At 34.4% G+C, this 18,933-nt stretch overlaps 1 protein-coding gene across 1 annotated transcript; it reads right to left on the bottom strand.

Annotated features, from left to right (window-relative positions):
• Nucleotides 1–17,986: 17,986 nt before the first annotated feature.
• On the bottom strand, nt 17,987–18,933 carry LOC105762928 (actin-depolymerizing factor 5). The gene is made up of 3 exons (XM_012580907.2): nt 18,777–18,933; nt 18,428–18,687; nt 17,987–18,346 (listed from the first exon to the last, which is right to left on the bottom strand). Exons 1-3 carry the CDS (start codon nt 18,918–18,920, stop codon nt 18,196–18,198), a joined length of 555 nt encoding a protein of 184 aa, XP_012436361.1. The 5' UTR covers nt 18,921–18,933; the 3' UTR covers nt 17,987–18,195.

The following is an 18,933-nucleotide window of genomic DNA, read 5'->3' as shown; positions in this document are numbered from 1 at the left end:
ATTCTTTAATCAAATTTTGATATGACCCTGATCGGCTGTTTAACATCACAGCAATACTGTGCAAGCGTACACTATCGATGCAAGTATATTAGGCAGATATGAGTTTGTCGGATATCGATCCCACGAGGATGGTTGTCTTTTGTCTATCAATGTTAGTGCAATAAATAGATAGAAACGAGATAAATTGTAAGAGTAGTTGTCGAAGCAATAACTTGAAAACAATAAGATAAAATATGATAATGATAAACTGGGATCCCCAACGTGACTATTCAACAGAATACTAAGTGCTCACAAGGTAAGGATAGGTGATTGTCGATGCATTAAATTGCAATGAATATCTTACCAAGCTTAACTTCTATATTTAATTTAAGACTTAAACATGCACATTAGCCACAACTTCTGATGATGGCAATGGAACACTATTAAGAACAAGTGGATTAAATTTTTCTAATCCTCAAGCAACTTTCGTTGTTATGCCTCTTAGCTTGAACTATCACTGCACTTTCTAGTGTCAGTGACCGCAATAACACTTTAAGGCTAAAACATTCAAACCCAAAGATTAAAAGTAGAAGCAAGATTGAATAAAATAACATTTAACCCCAAAATCATATATACTTCTGTACAAACATGAAATAGAAAGTAATCACCAGCGTTTAGAAAATAAATATAAAATAAACAAGTAGAGAGAACTATTCCTAAAAAATCTCGACTTGATCTCTCAACTCCCTCTTGTGTCGCACACAGGGCTCCTCGTCAAGAGCTAATCTGCACCTCTTTCAGGTCGGTTCACTCGTAGGAGACTTAAGTCGCTATAGTCGAAAAGCTTCAAAAGGTAGGTTGAAGAAGATAACACCCCTACAAAAAAAACCTCCCCTTCTCCATTTCACGTGAATATTAATATTTATCCAAATAGCACAGGTGTCTTTTCATCAGAATCATGGTGCCTTTGTACATACAATTTGGTTGTACTAGACTAGACAGCTCACACATTTTTTTTCTTATCCCGACAAATGTCAGGTGTGGCAACAATTCTGGGCGCAATCTGGAAATACTCATGCATGGATATCACCACCAAAACATGACGAAATTAAGGATAAATAGGTTAAGATCCACTGAGTTATAAAATGTAATTTACTAAACTGAAAATGCTAAAATATGTGCTAAAGATAACTAAATGGGGACAAATTAACCAATAAGTAAGGCGAGAACATATGTTCTTTCTAGTACTATCACACCCCCAAACTTGAGTTTTTACTTTTTTCTCAAGTAAAACAGGAACTAGCAAGGCTACACAAGAATTCACTAAGGCAAATGATCATTCTAGCAACTTGAATCACCTAAAATCCCAATGAATGAGTCACATTCAGATGATAGAATATTGCACCGACAATACATAAGTATGAATGAATAACATTGCAACTTCATCAAAACCAGCATCATACTTTAAATCCTAAATTATATCTACCAATACAGCATTTATTGTACAATATGTCTCTTTTTTTTCTTTTTTTCTTTTTTTTTGTGAATAAGGGATATCGTTGCATTATTGTACCCTTGTTTCTTAGAAGTAACGATAAACCTCCAAGGAATATGTAATTACGCCAACACACACTCATGTAGCGACAGCCTTTGGCCAGATTCATTTTTCTAACGCTTGCATTGGAGTATTCCCTTTTTAACATTTCACAATACATCCTCTTTGGAGTCTCTTATTCATAACTATATATATAAGCAGCTGTAAAAGGTAGATTTATTCAAGATTCAAGGAATGCTACTAATCACCCATTACTAATGCAACCTAAATCATTCATCAAAGAATTAAAGATACAACATTCAGTCAAATTTATCTAACTCATTCATTGATAATTCACATGATTCAAGATTAAGCATCGAATGTAACAAAAATTTTCAAACAAATTTGCATTAACCAAAAATAAACCTTGCATGCTTCATTAAACTCAAAATTTTTTTTATGAAATGTAAGTGTATTTCTAAACCCTATATGTATTCCCCCAAATTTAAAGTTTGCATTGTCTCCAATGCACTAACATTAAAATGAAATGACAATAAAAATGCAACTACAATGTGCACTAACAAAATAAAAATTACAGCTACATGCACTACATGAATACTACAGCTAAAACTTAAAATAAACTAACTCAGTTTTCCTCGGCCATCAATGTGGTTGCACGATGTTTCTTCTTCATTCTCTTTTTCCCCTCATTGTACTTTTTATCTTTAAAGCGATTTCTTTTCTTTTCTTTGGGATTCATACGGTCCTCGAATCACTCCTCAGTCTTCAGCGCTGCCCCGGCATTATCGGCTGCTTATTGTGTAGAAGGGGTCACCTTGAGTGGTCCGGTATAGACCACTATCGCCAATAAGTTGTGGTGCTCCTCACTGGTTACCTCTGCAGCTTTCACCGATCTAGCTTCATCTCACTCTAGATTATCAATAGTTGTACTCAAAAACTCGGATACATGAACAATGTTCTCAGCAAATTCATTCTTAATATTTTCTTTCTTAGCTTCTTGTTCACAACTGCAACACAGACTTCCTCCTCTCCTACATCAACTTCCTATTCATCAGCAGGCGCCTCTTGACCAGCAATAAAGTCACCATCAACCAGGCTATCAATCTTTCGTACGCACTCCATCGATCTGTCTCGGTCCCCTAAGTCATCTTCCTCAGATGAGGATTCATAATCTTAGATGATCAGTGGAACACTGGAAATTTTAGGGGTGGGGTCGGGCTTAACTGACTTAGTACGACTACAATAGAGTTGTTACAGGTCTTGGTATAAGCACACAACAAATTTTGTGATCTGTCCATATCCTCTATTATAGCGATGGGCCTGATCTACTTATTGCTGATGGAATTAGTCAACTTTTCGATATCCTGCATTTTGCGCAACAATGATGTCTCTGCAGTTAGGTTTGTTCCCTTGTTTTTTGCCTTGGTTTTGCCCTTTACTTATCTTGTTGGTCTTTGCCTCCTTCATTGTCAGTGTATTTTTTCCACGAGTCATTCTTTCAATAGAGGTTTCATTTATCGAGCCCTTATTCTCCAGGACGTCTTCATCATCACGGGACACGATCCCTTTCTATTGGAACAGTAGCATCACCAACGATGGGAAAACCAAAATTCTAGTTTGCCTTGCGGTGCAGTCAGTAATTTTCTGGTGGAGTATTACGTTGATATCAATCTTTCTTTCCTTGACAATTGAATGTATCAGGCACATTCTATCGAGGTTGACTGTGGTGCCGTGAGAAGAGGGCAGTAGCCTGCAGTTGACAAAATAAAGCCAGATTTTACTTTGCAATGTCAGGAAGCGGCAATGCATCGTATAATTTTTTTAATGTGAACCCGTCCATAGTGCTCCTTCGACACATAAATCCTTTACCAACAAGTCCTTTACCACTTTAATGTTGTACAGCTCATTGATTTTTTTTAGTATCTTATAGGATTAAGCCTTCTCGAACAAAAAAAAACTCTAACTCATGGTCATAAAGGTTAGTGTAAAACTCACGTACCAATGAAGGAGAATAGCTTCCGGGATAAGTGCAGAAAGCCTCCCACTTTAGCTTAGAGATGGTTTGTAGACTTACTTGGCCAAGTCTTGCTGTTACGAAAGGAGAATGCCTTCTTCTAGGTAGAAATTTTGCTTCAAAATGTTGTCTTGAAACCGGTCCTTGGCCGCTTTCTTTAAAAAGGTCACCTGCTCTTTTTTCTCAGTTGACATGAAGGATTTCGATTCATGAACTGCAGTTGCAGAGAATGAATGTTCTTCAACAGGCTTGGTGGCTTTCTTGACTAATCCTCTCGTTCTTTCCATATTTTGTTTGTTTTATGGAGTGAAGATGGTTTAAATTTGTAGAGGTACGAGCTTGGGGAAGAGATAGTGAATAAAAATGGCTGCTTTGTATATGTTACAATCGACACAGTGAAAGGGGGTTTATAGCGAGTGAAAGAAAAAGATAAAAAGGAGTGATTTTTTTGTGTGTGAAGAGATTTAAAGCGGGTGAGAATAAATGTGTCCAATGGGAATTGCGCCCGTTCAAACAAATCAAATGACTAGGTCACTTTGTATCAAACGGTGAGATCTAAAAATTCTGATCTGCCCTTCATTCGTGGTGAGTCATACGTGACAGTACAATAGTACGAATTGCGTTGACAATAAATTCCAAGTGTATCGACAATGGTACCTAATTATTCTGCAAAAATTTAAAAAAAGTAAAACAAACTTGAACAGAAACAAAAATAAAATAAAATTACATAATAATAAATTTCATAAAAATTAAAATTTTCCGACCAACTTAATGGTCTCTGTCTGCTTTTGATCAATATTCCCAAAATAATGTTTCAATCACTGGCCATTCACTTTGAACTGGTGTCTATCATGTAAATCTCTAATTGTGACCACACTATGAGAAAATACTTCGAAAGGTCTAGACTAACGAGAGCACAACTCACCCAGTTGCAGTTTCAATCTAGAATTGAATAATAAACTTGTTGACCCGCGATAAATTATTGTTGTAAAATAATTCTGTCATGCTATCGTTTGGTCTTTTCCTTGTAAATTGCAGCATTTTCATAGGCATTTCACCTAATCTTCTCTAGTTTAGTGATACATTTTCTCTCCAGTAGCTTCATAGTCCATGTTCACTTGCTTAATTGCCCACATTGCTTTGTGCTCCAGTTCAACTGGCAAGTGACATGCTTTCCTAGAAACCAATTGATACGACGACATCCCTAATGGAATTTTGTATGTTATTCGCAATGCCTATAAAGTGTCATCCAGTCTTAAAGACCAATCTTTCCTCGAAGGGTTCACAACCTTCTCAATAATGTTCTTAATTTTTCGATTCGATACTTCAGCTTGTCAATTAGTTTGCGGATGATAAGTAGCAGCCATTCTATGATTAACTCCATATCTCTTCAGTACAGCTGCCACTTGGTTGCAATGAAAGTGTGTACCCTGATCACTAATCAATGCCTTTGGTGTGCCAAAGCGGGTGAGTATATGCTTGTGAAAAAATTTAAGCACTGTCTTTACATCATCCATTGGGACTGCAATAACTTCAACCCATTTCGAGACGTAGTCAATAGCTACTAATATATAAAGACTTCCAAATGAACTTGGAAATGGTCCCATAAAATCCATACCCTAAACATTGAATAATTAAACCTCCATAATTGGCTGCTGCAACATTTCATTACATTGGGATATAAAACAGTGCGCTAACACTTATCGCATTGATTCACAAAATTGTGGGCGTCTTTAAATAATGAAGGCCAGTAGAATCCTGATCGGCGAACCTTAGTAGTAGTTTACATGCCACAGAAATTACCTTCATAAGGAGCATCATGATAGTGCTTCAGGATTAAAAGCATCTCCTCTTCTTGAACACAACGCCGAATAATGCTGTTATTGCATACCTTGAATAAATACGGCTCGTTCCAATGATACTTCACTACTTCACGAAGAAATCTTTCTTTTTTATGGTCTGTGACACCCAATGGGAGTTTTCCACACACTAGATAATTAACCAACTCTGCATACCAAAGGGTTGTATCTACAGCAAATAACTTCTCATTTGGGAATGAGTCAACAATTTGAAGTATGTTTCCATTTTTGCCGCCAACTTCCAATGGAGACAGGGTCTGCAACTTGATTCTTTGAACTATTGCGGTCTTTTATCTCAATGTCAAATTCTTGCAATAGTAAGATCCAATGTATCAATCTTGGTTTTGTATCATTCTTCGCAAAAAGATATCTCAACGCTGAGTGACCAGTAAATACAGTAACCTTTGCACCGATAAGATAAGAACGAAACTTGTCGAAAGCAAAGACTACAGCCAACAATTCTTTCTCCGTAGTGGTATAATTGATTTGAACCTCTGTAAGAATTTTGCTAGCATAATAGATGACGTGAAATATTTTTCTCTTGTGTTGTCCTAGAATAGCACCCACAGCAAAGTCACTTGCATAGCACATAACTTCAAAAGGTTGAGATCAATCTAATGCAACGATAATGGGTGCATTTACTAGTTAGGTCTTTAATTGAATGAATGTATTCAAACATGCATCGTCAAAGAGAAATTTTCGATTCTATTCCAGTAATGAGCATAAGGGTTTTGCAATTTTTGAGAAATCTCGGTAAAACCCTACATGCCCAAGAAAACTGTGAATACCTTTCACATTTGTCGATGAATGTAATTTCTCAATGATTTCCACTTTAGCTTTGTCTACTTCAATGCCTTGACTAGAGATGCGATGGCCTAACACAATGTCTTCAGTTGCCATGAAATATCATTTTTCCCAGTTTAGAACAAAATGTGTCTTCACATCACTGTAATATTTTATCAAAAATTTTAACGCAATGATCAAAATCATTTCCATAAACTGAGAAATCATCCATAAAAACCTCTAAAGAATCTTCAATCCTATCTGAGAATATTGTCATCATGCACTTTTGAAATGTGGCTGGTGGGTTGCAAAGACCGAAACGCATACGGTGAAAAGCAAAAGTAACAAAGGGACAGATGAAAGTTGCTTTCTCTTGATCCTCCAGTGCAATAGCAATTTGATTGTATCCAAAATAGCAATCTAAGAAGTAGTAATAAGCTCTTCCAGCAAGCCTGTCCAACATTTGGTCAATAAAAAGAAGTGGGAAGTAGTCCTTCCTTGTGGAAACATTAAGTTTGTGATAATCCATACAGACTTGCCTTCTCTTAGAAATGCGTGTAAAAATTAATTCGTCTTTGTCGTTGCTAACCACTGTAATGCCACTCTTTTTAGAAACGTATTGCACTGGAGTTACCCAATTGCTATCAAAAATAGGGTAAATAATTCCAACATCAAGCCATTTTATGATTTCTTTCTTAACAACTTCCTTCATCTTCTCGTTTAATCTTCTTTGTTACTCAATCGATTGCTTGCCTTCATCTTCTAACTTGATCTTGTGCATGAAAAAAGATGGAATAATGCCTCAAATATCGGTAATACTCTAAGCAATAGCTCATTTATGTTGCTTAAGAATATGGACCAATTTCTCTTTTTGAGTTACATCGAGTGTTGCGGAGACAATAACTGGGAGAGTATTGTTATCAGTAAGAAAGACATATTTAAGATGAGTAGGTAGTGGTTTAAATTCTAGAGTAGGAGTGTCATCGATAGATGACTTGAAAATTGGAGCTGTTCTGTTGGCTAAGTGTAATGGCCTAAACTCAAGGTTATCGGAACAGTGGTTTCGGGACCACAAATCCGATGAGGAAAAATTTATTTTTCTTATATTTTTATGGTCTATGATTTCACGGAATGATTTTGTGAAAATTTCGTTCGAAAATTTCGACGTTTGGGCACTCAATTTAGTCAAAAGGACTAAATTGTAAAAAGTGCAAAAGTTGAGTTCTACATGTTAGAGGTGTCCAATTGTTATGAAACTTTAAATTGGAGGTCCTTATATGGTAATTATACCATTGGTAACTTGGTAGACAAAAATGGACATGAGATAAGTGAAATAGAAAATTTTTAAGTTAGGGGCAATTTGGTAATCTAGTAATTAAAATGAATTAAAAGGAAAAAGATGGCAAAATCATCATCTTCTTCATATGAACGAAATCAGCAAGGGGGGAAGCCATAGTTAGGGTTTTCAAGCTTCCAAGCTCCATAGTAAGTGATCCCAAGCCCCGTTTTTAATGTTCTTTACGTTTTTGAGATCCCGGTAGCTTAATTTAGCTTATTCTAGCAATAATTTAACCTAGGGTTTATATTTGGAAAAATACCCATAGGTGAAAAGTGTTTATTTTGATGTCTTATGATAGAATATGAAGCTAGAAATTATGTTAAACAACTTTTGCTAAGCGATTTTAAGTGAAAACGAGTAAAACGACATAATCGGTAAAAATACCTAATGTTCATAAGTACATGTTAGAGTGGGAATTTGATGTTGCCATAGAAGGGAAAAATGTTCAGAATGTTATAAAACATAAGAATAAGAGATGAAGTTTAATTTCCGAGCCTTGGGGCAAAAATGTAATTATGTAAAAGTTTAGGGGCAAAATTGTAATTTTGAAAAAGTTAGAGTCAAGGGCTGTTTTGTTGAATGTGAGTATTAAATAAGTTAAATTTACTATTTTAGATCAAGAAGTACGAAACTCGAGGTTAGACAAAGGGAAGAATAAAGTTGAAGACTAAGTTGGTGAATTTGGCTATAATTGGTACCGAGGTAAGTTTACGGTAAATAAATGCAATATTTTAATATTTATTATCAATGCTGTTAATTTCCAGCAATTATGAATTTATTTTATGAATTTATTTGATGATGATCCAAGCATGAGATGATAGAGAATTAAAATTTGAAAGTCCAGATTGATACATAAGGATGGTCTTGGATACGAATGTCATGACATTTGGGTAAAGAGATCCCATATAAGACCATGTGCGGGACATGGCATTGGCATCCTTAAGATCATGAGAGGTCCTCAGAAGACCATGTGCAGGACATGGCATGGGCACCGAGACGAGAGGTCCCATGTAAGACCATGTCAGGACATGGCGTTGTACCGAGATGAGAGGTCCCTATAAGACCATGTCCGGGACATGGCATGGGCACCAACATGAGAACATCCCATGTAAGACCATGTCCGGGACATGGCTTTGGCATGTTATTATCGAAGAGACCCGAGTATCCTTATTATTCCAATGTAGCTCAACGGGCTTGTAAATGAATCATGTTCATGAAAGTTTAGTTTAAAGCATAAATGGCAAGCTCGGTAAGTTGTAAGACTTAAGAACTTATTATACTATCAATTGATGTTCAACGATGCAGCAAGGATTGAGTAAGTTATGCACACAAGTATTCTAAGTAAACAAGTAAGAGAACTAGTATGAGATTAACTAAAGAGTAAACTAGAGATATAGACATTGAGTTTAATTATTTAAGTTAAATATTGTTATTTATTTGCTAGTAAACTTACTAAGCTTTATGCTTACTTCTTTTATTTCTCTTTCTCTTATAGTATTGCAAAGCTACTTCAAGGATCCTAAAGAAGTCGGAGATCGTCCACACTATCAACTACAACTGCTTTCGGTATTTTATATCGAAACACGTTTGAGTTATGGCATGTATAGGGATTTAGTTTTTTGTATGTTTGTAATGATGATTTTGCTAATGAGTGATGTGTAAGTATTTGATGATGTATGGTCATTAAAATGGTTAAGGATGAAGGTGTTTGTTGTTATGAAAGATTAGGTGATAAATTATGCATGGAAATCATGAAAGGATAAAATTTTGCAAAGAAACAGAATTCAGGCAGCACAGTGACGTGACTTTGAAAAATCACCCAAGATAGTATAAAATGAATTAGAGGGTGAATGATATATGGAATTAAATCTTGTTGAGTCTATTTTCATTTAAAAATAACGGTGTAGCAAAAGGAATTTTATATTTTAAGATATGTGAATTTTCGTGAGACAGGGTCAGAACAGTTTTTGGTGTCCCCTGTTTTGAGTTTAGAAAATCATTAAAAATTGTACAAAAATGGTTATGAGTTATAGTTTATATGTATAGATTTCTCATTGAGTTTATTTTCTGTAGAAACAAGTAAGAACTTCATATGAAAATCCTACAATGAGAAAACTTATTTTAAGTAACAAGAGGTCAGAATAGTCGAATGGTGAAACAGGTGAGACTTTAACTAATAAACTGTACTAATTGGCTGAACCAAAAATTCTAAAAATTTTATGGTGAGTAGATATATGAGTCTAGTTTCAGGGAAAATTTACGGAATTAAATTTCGAGTTCTGTAGCTCAAGTTATAATTAATTTAGTAACTGCTGCGCGATTGGACAGATTTGCTGTAAATAGTGAAATAAATTTTCAAACCTAGTTTTTATGCTCCGAATTGGTAAGATAAGCTAAGTAATGCCTCGTGCTCGACTCCGAAAACGGTCTCGGGTAAGGGGTGTTACACTAAGTCTAAGGACTCAATCTGCCATCCATGTCTGAGTTCAATATTATTAGCTTCAACCATGCTGTCACAATTATCTAAGAATTCATCATTAGATGTGTTGTAAACTCCTCAGAAAGTATTGTGCTTTAGTCATTAAATTATTCATCAATTAGATCATTTAGCACATCGACAATATTCATTCTTATTTATCTTTGCATTGAATAGATTCAAAAACATTGAAGGTAACGTGCTCATCATTAAGTCGCAATGTCAATTCACCTTTGTAAGCATTAATAAGAGTTCGTCTGGTGGCTAAAAATGGTCATCCCAAGATTATGGGAACCTCCTTGTCTGCCTCGCAGTCAAGTACAATAAAATCAACTGAAAAAATAAATTTACTCACACGAACTAAGATATCTTTGATTTGCCCTTCAGGTTGAGCCAAGGATCGATCAACTAGTTGTAATGTCACTGCAGTAGGTTCCATATGACCAATTCTCAATTTTCTGAAAGTAAATAGTGGCATTAGGTTGATACTAGCTCCCAAGTCACATAAAGCCTTGCCCAAATAATGGTTGCCAATTGAACATGGGATAGTAAAGCTTCCAGGATCTTTCATTTTGGGGGCAACTTTTTTTGTCAAAACAGCACTACAGCCTTCTGTGAGTGCAATAGTTTCTATATCACTGAGCTTCTTTTTCTTGGACAAGAGCTCCTTCATAAATTTCCCATAATTCAGAATTTGCACAAGAGCATTTACTAAAGGAATATTGACCTGAAGTTACTTTAGTTTGTTCAAGAACTATTGGTACTACTTATCCTGCTCATTCTTCCTGAATCTTTATGGAAAAGGTAAAGGTGGAAATACATTTGATTGTGCCGACACATTTGATTACGTCAACAGTTTCGAGGGTTGGCATTAGGTATATGAGTGATAGTTTGTGGAACTTCTTTGTCTGGTACATCGACAAGCTTTTTAGATTCAACCTTCTCACTAGGGATCACTTCACCGGTATCTTGAGGTGCTACAGTAGAGTTTATAGTCGACTCACTAGTTTGTTTACCACTCTTGAGAGTGATAGCCTTGCAGTGTTCTTTCCCCCTAGGACCGAGATTTTTCATGTCATTAGGTAGTGTGCCCGGTGGTCGAGTATTCAAATTTGAAGTAAGTTGTCCTAATTATGCCTCCAACGCCCGAATAGAAGATGAATTCCTTTGCACAATAACTTTTGTGTGAGCCATATACTCCCACATTAAAGGCTCAAAAGCTGCTAACGGGTCAGAAGGAGAAACTTGCCTGTACTATTGTCATCGATGTTCTTGAACATGTTGATTCAGCACTGAAGAGTGTTGTGGCTATGTTTGATTCTGGTGTGGATGCATTTGAGTATGCTGATTGTAGTTCTGTTGTTGTTAATTGTAATTCATTTGTCTTGAATTCTAATTACCTTAAGTAGATATATTCCTATATCGAAATGTCGCAGCATTTTGTCTAGCATTTTGAGTTCGCCAAGACTGTTGATTGCATGTAGAATTATTATAAAAGGTGTCATAAAAATTATTGCGGATGTTACTGACATAAAAGGCATTCTCAGCATGTTGTGGACAATCTTCATAGCTGTGGTTGTCACTGCAAATCTCACAATAAAAGGTAGGAACATCAACTTGTTGAGTGACTTGTCTAGGTGCAACTTCACTAGTATCTTGCATATATTTTTTATCATAGTTACAAGAGAAGAAAATTAAGCACTAAGTGCAGATATTGCGTCCAATTCAATAACTCTTGGAGTAGTTTTTGTTTGTGTAGCTCTACATATAGGATATTGATAATCATTCTAAGCAATTCTCTCAAGAATTCTAATAGCATCATTATAAGTACAATCCAGTAAAGGACCATTGGCTGATGCGTCGACAAGATTCCTCATGTGTGCATTCAGCCCATTATAGAAAATCTCAATTTGTGTTTCTTGTTGAATGTCGTGCATGGGACAACGTTGAAGCAAAGATTTATAACATTCCCATGTGGTGTGAATATTTTCATCATCCAGCTGATGATAAGCTGTAATATCATTCTGGATATGAGCATTCATTGTCGGCGGATTAAATCGCAAAACAAATTGTGTTGCTAGTGCATTCTAAGAAGTAATTGATTCTACAGGTAGCCCAATGAACCAAGTACGAGCTCTTCCCTGTAAGGAATAAGGAAACAATTGCATCTTCAAAGCGTCATTAGGAACGCCTTGTTGACTAAAAGAAGCACAAATTAATAAAAATAATATAAGAGGTTCTCGTGCATCTTCATGTGGAAATCCAGGATATTGCCCATTAGAATTCAACATTTGAAACATTACTGGCTTGAGTTCAAAATTTCTAGCTTGGATTGCTGGCCTAACAACTCTCAGTTGTAAGTTATCCAAGATAGGTACTACAAAATCTCGTATAGTCTTATTTTTTATTTGAGTGTCTTGCAGCAACAATGGGCCATAAGCATTTTGGTGTTGCATCGGGGGTATGACTTCATAGTTTCTTGGTAAAGCCTTATTCATTTGCTCTCGAAGTCTCCTCCGAACGGTTCTTTCAATTTCTGGATCAAAATTAATAATAAAATCTGAATTGCTTCGGGTCATACAACACCTAAAATAAAATGTGAAAATAACGACAAAAAGAAAACAAGTTAGTAACAACTAAATATTATGAAATAAAAACAAACGTCGTCCCCGACAATGGCACCAAAACTTGACCAGGTGTTTAACGTCACAACAATAATGTGCAAGCGTACACTATCGATACAAGTATATTAGGCAGATATGAGTCTGTCGGATATCGATCCCACGAAGATGGTTATCTTTTGTCTATCAATGTCAGTGCAATAAATAGATAGAAACGAGATAAATTGTAATAGTATTTGTCGAAGCAATAACTTGAAAACAATAAGACAAAATATGATAATGATAAACTGGGATCCCCAACGTGAATATTCAACAGAATACTAAGTGCTCACAAGGTATAAAAGGATAGGTGATTGTCGATGCATTAAATTGCAATGAATATCTTACCAAGCTTAACTTCTATATTTAATCTAAGACTTAAACATGCACATTAGCCACACTTTCCAATAATGGCAATGGAACACTATTAAGAACAAGCAAATTAAATTCCTCTAATCCTCAAGTAAATTCTATTATCATGCTTGTTAGCTTGAACTGTTGCTGCACTTTCCAATGTCAGTGACCGCAATAACACTTCCATGCTAAAAACATTCAAACCCAAAGATTAAACAGTAGAAGCAAGATTGAATAAAATAACATTTAACCCAAAAATCATATATACTTCCGTACAAACATGAAATAGAAAGTAATCACCAGCGTTTAGAAAATAAATATAAAAGAAACAAGTGGAGAGTACTATTCCTAAAAAATCTCGACTTGATCTCTCAACTCCCTCTTGTGTCGCACTCAGGGCTCCTCGTCAAGAGCTAATCTACATCCCTTTCATGCCAGTTCACCCGTAGGAGGCTTAAGCTGCCATAGCTGAAAAGCTTCAAAAGATAGGTTGAAGAAAATAATACCCCTCCGCCAAAAAAAAAAACCTCTCATTCTCCTTTTCACGTGAATATTAATATTTATCCAAATAGCACATGTATCCTTTCATTAGAATCATGCTACCTCTATACGTACAAGTTGGTTGTACTAGACTAGATATCTTACACCTTTTTGTTCTTATCCGGATAGCTGCCAAGTGCAGGAACAATTTTGGACGCAATCTAGAAATACTCATGCAACGACATCAGTAACAAAAATGACGAAATTAAGGATAAATAGGTTAAGATCCACTGAGTTATAAAATGCAATTTACTCAACTGAAAATGTTAAAATATTTGCTAAAGATAACTAAATAGGTACAAATTAACCAATAAGTAGGGAGGAAACATATGTTCTTTCTAGTACTATCAGACCCTAATAACACTCTGTAAATATTTAATAAAATATTTACAAGCTTTGTTTATAGAAATTATGTCCCAATACAGTATTTTCTAAAACCACTTGACTTTAGGGACATACCATTTGAACCTAATTATTCTTTCATTTAACATAAATCATTAAATCAAATTTCAACGTAATTTTATATTTGACTCATAAATATTAAATAATGATATTTATGAACTCACTCGTCAGATTTGCAGCCTTGAAACCACCATTTACGACACCATTGAAAAATAGGCTTTTACAGTTTCAATCATAAATTTGTATCCAATACATGAGATCCAAGTTCTACAATTCTCAGCCTTAACAGATTTGGACCAAATCTACATTTTTACAAACCACTTCTTGAGTAGCTACCATTGATTCAGTTGAATTGCTTTCATCTTTTTCTCACTTTCGAACATAAAGAGCATCACGACCCAAATATCCTAACATGATAAAGCCCCCAAGACCAACTTCATTTATTTGATTGGCCAAGTCTTTTATTTTTATAAACAACTTGCATCAGCCCACCAAGCATCTTTGTAATGTATGAAGCTTTTCATTATCAACAAAACCCATAATTGCATCTTCACCAAAGTTATCCTCCAAAATCGCCTCCTTACTTCTATCTTCGCAATATTAACAACCTTATTCCACAAGCTATCAAAACATTGTTCTTTCTCACCCACTATTCTTTTTCTCCAAAAGGTTGATCTCTTCCATCAAATCTTAACAGATTGACATCGATATGCGACCTCATTAGCCAAAATTTGTTTATCCTATTTATAGCTCTATTTGCATCATACATATTGGCGTACCTTACAAAACCAAACCTTGTACCGCTGGTACTTCTTTTCTTAGGGATAAAGGCATCAATCACTTTCCCATAATACCCAAATAATTATTTTAACCACCTCCAATGCATACCTTCGGGTAAATTATTGATGAAGGCTGACACACATCCATCCTCCGCCCTTATGCCCTTCCTTATGAAGTGATAAAACCGATGTTGCCTCGTCTTTCCTAATCATGAACATCTCATACATATGAAGATTTAATCTAGAAACCATAATTCTTTAAAAATGGGAACATCTCACACATATGGTCGGTTTGTACTATGTAAAAAAAAAACTAAAAGAACACTTATCATGTAAAAAAAAACTAAAAGAACACTTATCATTGTACATATGGGAACTAGTATTTCAAGTGCATTTTTGTAAGTAAACTCAAGTAAACTAAGCTTTTAAAGGTAAAGTCTAAGTGGAGAGTGATCTAGATTAAAGTATAACTATGAGGTTGCCATATGGTGAGTGTACATGAATTAAATCATAGTTTGTGCTGTAGAATTATAGTGTATTAGCTCTTTGGATAAGGCCATGCAAACCTAGGATGAAGTTGAACTATTTAATCAAGTTTTTTGTGTCCACCTTTGTTTTTATCTCTTTTTTTTTTTTTCATTTGATCTAATAACAACTTACTTTATATTTGCGCTGTTGAACTATTTAATCAAGTTTTTTGTGTCCACCTTTGTTTTTATCTCTTTTTTTTCATTTGGTCTAATAACAACTTACTTTATATTTGGGCTTGTTTCTGCCGGCAAAAGCCAACCCTTTTTCAATATTAATTATGATTTATAATTATTATTTATTAATTTATTTTAACATCATATATTTACTTATTAATCTATAAATTGTAGTAAAACAATAATTATCATACTTTATCATAGTTTTATGGTGATTAAGACTAAGAAATATTAAATGAACTAATCATGTTAAAACAAACAAATACTATAACAAAGTACAATTTAATAAAATATGCTTTTAGGTAATCTTACATTTCAATCAACCAAATACCTAAATCTTGCATTTCAATCAAATTAACTAACAAGGCAATGTAACATATAGACATTCCTCCCATAATCTTGCATTCTCGTAGTCCTATTATGAAATGTAATCTTGCATTCTCGTAGTCCTATTATGAAATGTAATCTTACATTCTTGTAATCCTATTACGAAATATAATATTATATCCCTTGAATCAAACACCCCTTAAAGCGTGTCATCTACTATTTAATTCTTAAGAAAAAAGGGATGAAACTTATTAAAATAATAAAAATAAAGGGTAGTTTTATCTAAAATTTTATATTACACATGTAATCTAAGATAACTTAAAGAATAGGTGATATTGAGATTGCACCCTATATTTCGACATCTTGGCACTAGTTGGGAATGTGAGATTATGGGATGGTCCGAATGTTGAGAATATAAACAATGTAATCTTAATTTTAGAATGTAAGATTACGAGGCGTAATACTACATTCAATGAACCAAACACACCCTAAATAATACTCCATTCTAGTAATCTTATCATTAGAAGTAATCTTACATTTTATAAATCAAACGTCACCTAAAAGGGTGTTTGGTTTAAGTAATCTCACATTCCAAAGGTAATGTAAGATTTCAAAATAACATTCCTACGTTTGGGTTCCAAAGATTACCTTGAGATGGTAATCTTATATTTTTAACAGTATCAAATTTCAAAATATATGGACAATCTTAATACCAAATTTTCCTTAGATAAACTTAGATTTCAATTGAATAATTAATTTAGGCAAATTTTATCCTTCTTATTTTTAAAATAATTTGGTAAAAATTCCTCCTTTTATAATTTTGATCAATTTCACAAAGAAAATCAAGTTTTTTTTTTTAATTCTTTCTATTTCACCAACAAAACCAAAATCCTAGCCATGTTTAGTATGTATTTAGTATTTAAAAGGTCTTTATATTAGATCCACTTCAACTACATAAATTTTACTTAACTTAAAATTCCATTTTTTAGAAGGTTTAGTTTCATTTTTTTAAATTAAGTTTATGTATACTTATTATATTTTTCTAATTTCATAAGTAGAATTTAAAAAAAAACTTAAATCCTAAATATATCTCAAGAGATATATATTATTTTGTTCATTTTATTGTCAACTTTGAAAATTCATAGTTGGTGAAAGAAGTAATTTGGATGCTAATGATTTTTAAAATTATTTCAACATTGTTTTTATCATTTATGATATTTTATAAAACATAGTTGAGGTTTGTGGTTGTCCCTCTCAACAATACTGTCTCCAAGATTCCAACTTATATCTCTCCTTGGAAGTGCAATGTGCATTACATTCCATTAATTAACCAACAAAATCTTACATTCCGAAATTGTTTCGAACATATTTACTTATACATGTTAAGAAAAAGAAGAAGCATATTCTAAAACAAAGATAATTTAATAAAAAAAAAAATTTATGAAATTTTACATTTCATTAATTAAACAACAAAATCTTACGTTCCAAACAAAAGAAACGTATTAAATAATCTTACATTCCAATAACTTTGTTAACATCGTGTAAAAATAAAACAAGTTGAGGAAGTAAAAGTTCAAAAGAAAAGAAAGAAAAACTATCAATATAATTTTATACGTACTTTTTCTTTCACCCGCTTCTTGCGAGGAGAGAAATGAATGAAGGGTAGTTTAGCCGCAAAACTCACCGTATGAAATGTGTAGGCAGTGCAGCTACCTCTCTATCTCAGAAATCAATGGTTTAACTGCTAGATTGCAAAACAAAAAGGCATGATTTCGCATAGTATCCTAACCGTGGTTGAAGTCCTAGAAATGATTTGCTTTTTGGAGGATTTAGGATGGCTTGGTTAATTCCATGGTTTGGTAGTGAGAGTGGTAAGGGAGACTTGAAACCATGATCTGGTAAGGGACCAGTTACCAATCCAATCCAGTAATGGTTTGGGTGTCATGTCATGAGCTGGGCATGGGCTATTAGGGGTCTACCAAATTTGGTATTGGTACCCAAAATCATTCATTTTTCTCATCTCACTTTTAGCTTTATTTCTCCTTTATTTTTCTCCCCTCTTTTGGATAGAATAGCATTATCATAATCAAAGCACTGCCTCCTTTACCTCTCATCATAAAAGCTGATGTCATGGAATTTCATTTTCAAGTATTTCGGCAAATCTTGCAGTCAATGTGACTTTAACCTTTTCATGATTTAAGAAGAAGGGTGGAACTGATTAGTGCTTTGCTCACAACCAAGCACACATGGAACATCAAAATATTATTACATTAAGATTAACTTACATTAGTGCTAGAAATCTAGCCAAAAAAATCACAACAACAGGGAAAAGAAAAAGAAGAAAAAAAGACAGCACATGTTGTTGGAGTTATTAAATAAAAGAGTAAGATGGTTTATAAATCTAAAACTTAATCATGATTAGTCCTAATTGGCCTTGTGTTTAATCACATCAATCCCCATCTCAGTTGGGTCAGTTGCTTGAACTTCGTAGCTAATTCCATCTAGCACCCTCCTCAGCCCGTCTTTGGATGTTGCGTACAGCATTTTTGCCCTTATTCTTGATGCTGCTGGGGACCTAATCTCCATCATTAATTAAATGTAAATCAAATTAAACAGTATTATATACGGTACTAAACAAGTAGGGAAGACGACGAACCATGCAATGAAGAAGAGCTTGCTTTTCCGACAGTTATCAACGGTGACGAAATCAAAATCAAAGACAGCATATCGGCAATCATCGATGGGCAATGAAGCAGTAAGATCATCATAGCTTTCGCCAGGTCCGCCGACCTTATCGACGGTAACCAGCCTTGATTTCTCATCGATCTTGAAAACTATATATCTATGTACTTTCTTCCATTTCATCTCCATGAATGAGTTCTTGCACTCATCAGTGACCCACATCCCAGTTGTAGCCTATAGTATCATACACCCAAAATATACATGTAACTAACATAAAAAATTTATGTAAAATAATATAAAAACAAATAATAAATGGGATGTACCATCTTGAAAGCCATTGCCATTGTTGTTGGTTGTTGCTTGAGTGAGCTGAATTTGCTTTGGTAGCTGAAACTTTGAAACTGAAGGTGGCAAGAAAAGAAAGCGGTAATGGGGTTTATATAAAGAAATAAGTTTGGAAATGCCATTAAAGTTCATTAA

Source organism: Gossypium raimondii, chromosome 12, assembly GCF_025698545.1.
Source record: "Gossypium raimondii isolate GPD5lz chromosome 12, ASM2569854v1, whole genome shotgun sequence".
NCBI classification, from domain to species: Eukaryota; Viridiplantae; Streptophyta; class Magnoliopsida; order Malvales; family Malvaceae; genus Gossypium; species Gossypium raimondii.
Note: the sequence above shows the minus strand (reverse complement) of the source record. Positions and strands in the feature narration are given on the sequence as shown.

What these genes read in the sequence shown, in the direction of transcription:
- LOC105762928 (XM_012580907.2), bottom strand. Translation starts at nt 18,920, where the DNA reads ATGGCATTTCCAAACTTATTTCTTTATATAAACCCCATTACCGCTTTC. An exon ending in TGGCAATGGCTTTCAAGATG is followed by an intron (nt 18,688 to 18,776) that starts GTACATCCCATT and finishes ATGATACTATAG; the next exon opens with GCTACAACTGGGATGTGGGT. An exon ending in AAGCTCTTCTTCATTGCATG is followed by an intron (nt 18,347 to 18,427) that starts GTTCGTCGTCTT and finishes GATGGAGATTAG; the next exon opens with GTCCCCAGCAGCATCAAGAA.